This window comes from Empidonax traillii, unplaced genomic scaffold (assembly GCF_003031625.1).
Source record: "Empidonax traillii isolate 1590-97213 ecotype Southwest subspecies unplaced genomic scaffold, ASM303162v1 scaffold692:size495628, whole genome shotgun sequence".
Classification (NCBI taxonomy): domain Eukaryota; kingdom Metazoa; phylum Chordata; class Aves; order Passeriformes; family Tyrannidae; genus Empidonax; species Empidonax traillii.
The window spans coordinates 97613-101851 of NW_020955885.1; the positions used below are offsets into that span (position 1 = coordinate 97613).

The 4239-nt window shown below is 42.3% G+C and overlaps 1 protein-coding gene across 2 annotated transcripts in view; it reads right to left on the minus strand.

The window, feature by feature from the left end:
• LOC114065734 (threonylcarbamoyladenosine tRNA methylthiotransferase-like) overlaps positions 1-3988 on the minus strand; it is a 23543-nt gene extending 19555 nt beyond the window's left edge. For both annotated transcript variants that reach the window (XM_027899857.1, XM_027899858.1), the window contains exons 1-3: positions 3937-3988; positions 2696-2733; positions 1206-1372 (exon numbers count right to left, since the gene is read on the minus strand). In XM_027899857.1, the coding sequence (XP_027755658.1) occupies positions 1206-1372 (167 nt within the window). In that variant the 5' untranslated portion in view covers positions 2696-2733; positions 3937-3988. The remainder of the gene's footprint in view (positions 1-1205; positions 1373-2695; positions 2734-3936) is intronic.
• Between the last annotated feature and the right edge of the window lie 251 nt (positions 3989-4239).

Below are 4239 nucleotides of genomic sequence, written 5' to 3' on the forward strand. Positions count from 1 at the left end.
TCTCAGAAATGCAGTAGAAACTGGAATCAATAGGTGAGTTGACCTATACTCTAATCAATTCCACTGCAGCAGAAAGCTGATTCTGTTCCTGTGGGGAATCTTAAGCAGGAAAAACGCAAAGATACGTTCCATGGTTATTCCATGCTATTTCCACTGAAATAAAACAGCAAGTTCAAAAGAAGTTTCACCGTTTCACTTGCAGGACGTACACACAAAAAGTACAGCCTCTGGAAATCCCAGGTTCGAGGACAAGCAAGGAAGATGTTACCTTTGTTAAAGAGGACCGGGTCAGGGAATACTCCAGCAAACTGGGCGTGCATAAGTCCCTGGGCACTGACAGAATGCATCCACAAGGGAAACGTGGATGTACTGGAGACAGTCCAACAAAGGGCCATTAAGGAACTGGAACATGTCTCATACGAGGCAAGGCTGAGAGTGCTGGGACTGTTCTGCCTGGAGAAGGCCCAGAGAGATCTCACCAAAGTATATAAATACCCGAAGGAAGAATGTAAAGAAGGCAGAGCAAGATTCCTTTCAGTGGTACACAGTGACAGGACCAGAGGCAACAGGCACAAACTGAAACACAGGCAGTCCCCTCTGAACATCTGGAAATGCCTTTTTCACTTTAAGAACTTCACTTTATGACCAGCAGCTGGCACAAGTTAACCAGGGAGGTTGCAGAATCTCCATCCCTGGAGATATCCAAAAACTATCTTGTCCAAAAGCCAGTCCTGACCAACTGGTTCTTGGTGGCCCTGCTCGGGCAGGGGGTTTGGACAAGATGACCTTCCAACCTCAACCCTTTTGCAGTGCCCAGGATTTTGTTCTTATTTCTCATTAGAGATGTCAAAAGGCTATTCCAGGACTGCAATTTGAAGAGCTCAGCTTCTATTTAAGTAAGTAAGATGAAGCAGACAGTTTTTCAGAAATTTTTTAACATATAAAAGTGTAACAGAAACCATTTTTCCAGTCTGATTATTCCACTCATCAACATCTCAGTGATAACAGAAAATTTGCCTAGGAAAATAAATTTGCTTAGGACTTATTACTTATTCTCCCTACATTTTATAAAGACTATTCTGCTCATTTTTTTATCCTCTGTTCAGATTTATGAGATAGTGAGAACTTTCACCTTATTTTTAGAAGCTGACAGCACGTACAAGCTGCAAGAAAAGTAACAAGATAGGGTCGATGCAAGACTTTACCTGTCACTTGGGGGATCATCTTCTGTCTGAACACTTTTTTGTGAACTGCGTTTTCGCACTTTTGGAAAAACATTCCTTCTCACAAACTGCCGGTCGTGGGGTTTCACATCTTCTGCTGAGACAATGTCTTCAATATCCTCAAGCACTGAATCACAGGCAGCAGGCATCTTCAAGAAGCGTTAGACAAGGCAGGCATTAGCAAGTATTTGAATACAACCCCAAGGCCCAATATCTACTGCATATAATAATGAGTTCATATTATGTGTTGGATATGCTTCTGCTCACATCACAGAAGAAGAAGGAAAAATACAGAATTTAAGCTCCTGCTTCAGAGGCTGTTCTGGCTCTTTTTATTTGTGTGCTGAAAACAGGTGCATAGTATTTCTTGAAGACAATATGTCTTCACAGTCTTTACGAAAACAAACCAAACTGTTTCTAGAACTCCTGATCCCTCAGGTTTTTCATCTGAACTACTTCAGATTCATCAGGGCAGGAAAACAAAAATTTCTATCTTCAGGTACAAGATGTTAAACCTAGCCAACATAAAATAAACAGATTATAATACAGCTAGTATAATATACTAAAAGATCACTAGAATCTAATTATATTTTCCACAAGGAAGTAAATACATATGCATATATATCCTCCCAGCAGATGTCAAGATCCAGATTAGTTTTCAGGAACTTGAAAAAAAAAATTATTTGCTAAAAGAGCCTATAAAAAAGTTAATTACACATCTCATACTGTGCTGTGTGTAACTAACTCTTAATTAGAATATAGTCTGATGTATCATTGGAAACTTGGGTTTTTATGTATCTCAGCAGTTTACAAAGGAAATTATGCAAGGGCATTTCACAGAGTTTACTAACTGACAGGGAAGAACAAAACAAACAAGGCCTCAATTTCTTTAAACCCAGATTTCAGGAACAGGAGATTTGCTACTGGCATAAAGATATTTCCAGATGTTGCAAATGAATTATGGTAGAATGTAAGAAGTTAAACAGCTTTCCATTTTGTGTCCTTCAGTCAATCTTTCAAAATATACTTCAAAATAAAACTTCATGCAACAAGAATCATTAACATGTGTGTAGAAGGATGTCACAGAGAGGATACACCTGCCACAGCTATTTAAGCATAGTTTAAATTTTAAGCTATTTAAGCATTTAGCTTAAATTCATCTAGATAAAAAATCTCAGGATCCATAAAATAATGCAGCAAAGGATGAAAAAAAATAAATAGCTGTGAAAAGTCCAGCTATGAAGAGTATGAGGGAGAGGTGACATCTCTTACACTATTTTATACCAGTGACAGGAGGTACAAATAGGTAATATTAACAACAATACATGGGAGGGAACAAAAGTTTTAATTTGTTGTTCTTTTCTCTCTTCCAGAAAAATATCCAATATAATGGAGCAGCTGGCAAAGCAAATAAGCTCAGCTTATTCCAGTGGCCCACAAAAGAAAGAACACAGCCAAACTAAAACTCCTACCTTTTTAAGCAAGGTCTAAATCCTCCTGGATAGGAATCCTGTGGGGGGAAAAAACAAAAAAAAAAAAAGAAAAAAAGAAAAGAAAAACAGACATGGCATGAAGGAGCAAAAGTAGAAGACAGAAAACCATCAGTTCATGTCATTGTCCAAGAAGCATCTGTCCTCCCTTTGCAGAAATATGTTTCCTGCTCAGTGTGACCTCATCTGACTGGCAACACACGCTGTCTGGCTGGCAAGGTGGGAAAAGGAGTTGCATTTTCCCCATCCCCAGAGCAGAGGTACTGATCTTTTTGTCCTTCTTTTATTTTTATCTTTGTCCAAGTCACATGTCTCTAAGTTATCTCAGACCTTCTCCAGATTTCAGTCTTCAATCGGGAGTTTAATATTTTGAATGAATGAAAGAAAGAAAGAAAGGAAATTAACAGTAAATATTAGGTGAAGCCATCCACAACTTTTTTTTTCAATTACAAACACTGCAAAGTCGTTTTAAAATAGATAACTTGATGTCTGCACTAGTTCAATACACAAGGAAGAAGTAAATAAATAAATAATTAAATACAGATTCCCGCAGCTATTCCGACAGATTGACTGAAATCAGAGGCAAAAACAAAACTAGAAGTTAGTGGATTCTTCTCACAGTGCCAAGCTGCACCTACAGAACTTCACATTTCTCTTTAACAAAATGAATGCTAGTAAATAAAAAAATTAAAAATAAATAAATAATAAAAAAACCCCCACATCACAATAAAAGCGGGTTTAACGCCTTGACACAAATAGAACTCCCCTTGCACCAGCCTGTTTCGGTCACCCCTGCTCAACCTCCTTGCACATACCACGGGAAACATTTCCACACAGAGAACGGTTCCATCCAGGGGGAAGAGGACGCTGCTCTTTTCCCTCTATTGACCCACAGGTGCCTCCGGTAAAGCCCGGGGATGAAATCCCGGGTCAGGAGAAAACCGCAGCGTTAATACACAGCGACACCAAGCATTACATATATTTTCGTACACACGTGTACGCGTGTATATGAGTGTGCGTAGGTACACAGGCACAACCACCCAGACGGGCCCACCCCGATCTCCCAGGGAAAGGCCGGGCAAGGAGCAGCCCGGGGGCGAGGGTCAGCCGCCTGGGAAGGGCAAAGCGAGAAGGAGAAGGCGGGGAGGGAGAAGGAGGAGAGGGAAAAGGGAGAGATCCCCCCCCCGCCCGGCCCCGGCCCCGGGCCCGGGCCCGCCGCTCACCCCCTGCTCTCCCGGGCTCCGCCATCGCGCCCCGCCCACGCCGCCACGCGCGCGCACCGGCGCCAGGACGGCGGCCGGCGGAGGACACAACAGCGCGGCGGGCGAGGCGACGCCGCTTCGCCACAAGGGCAGCGCCGTCCCCAACCCCTGGAGGCGCCCACCTCTGCTTTAATTGGGAAATTAGCAGCGCGTATCCAGTTAAACCGGCCGGCATCCTGATGTGTCTGATCCAGATGAGTGATGAGCTATTCACTCCTCTTCTGGCCGCAAGGCTTTTTTTTTTTTTCTTCCTTTTTCTTTTTT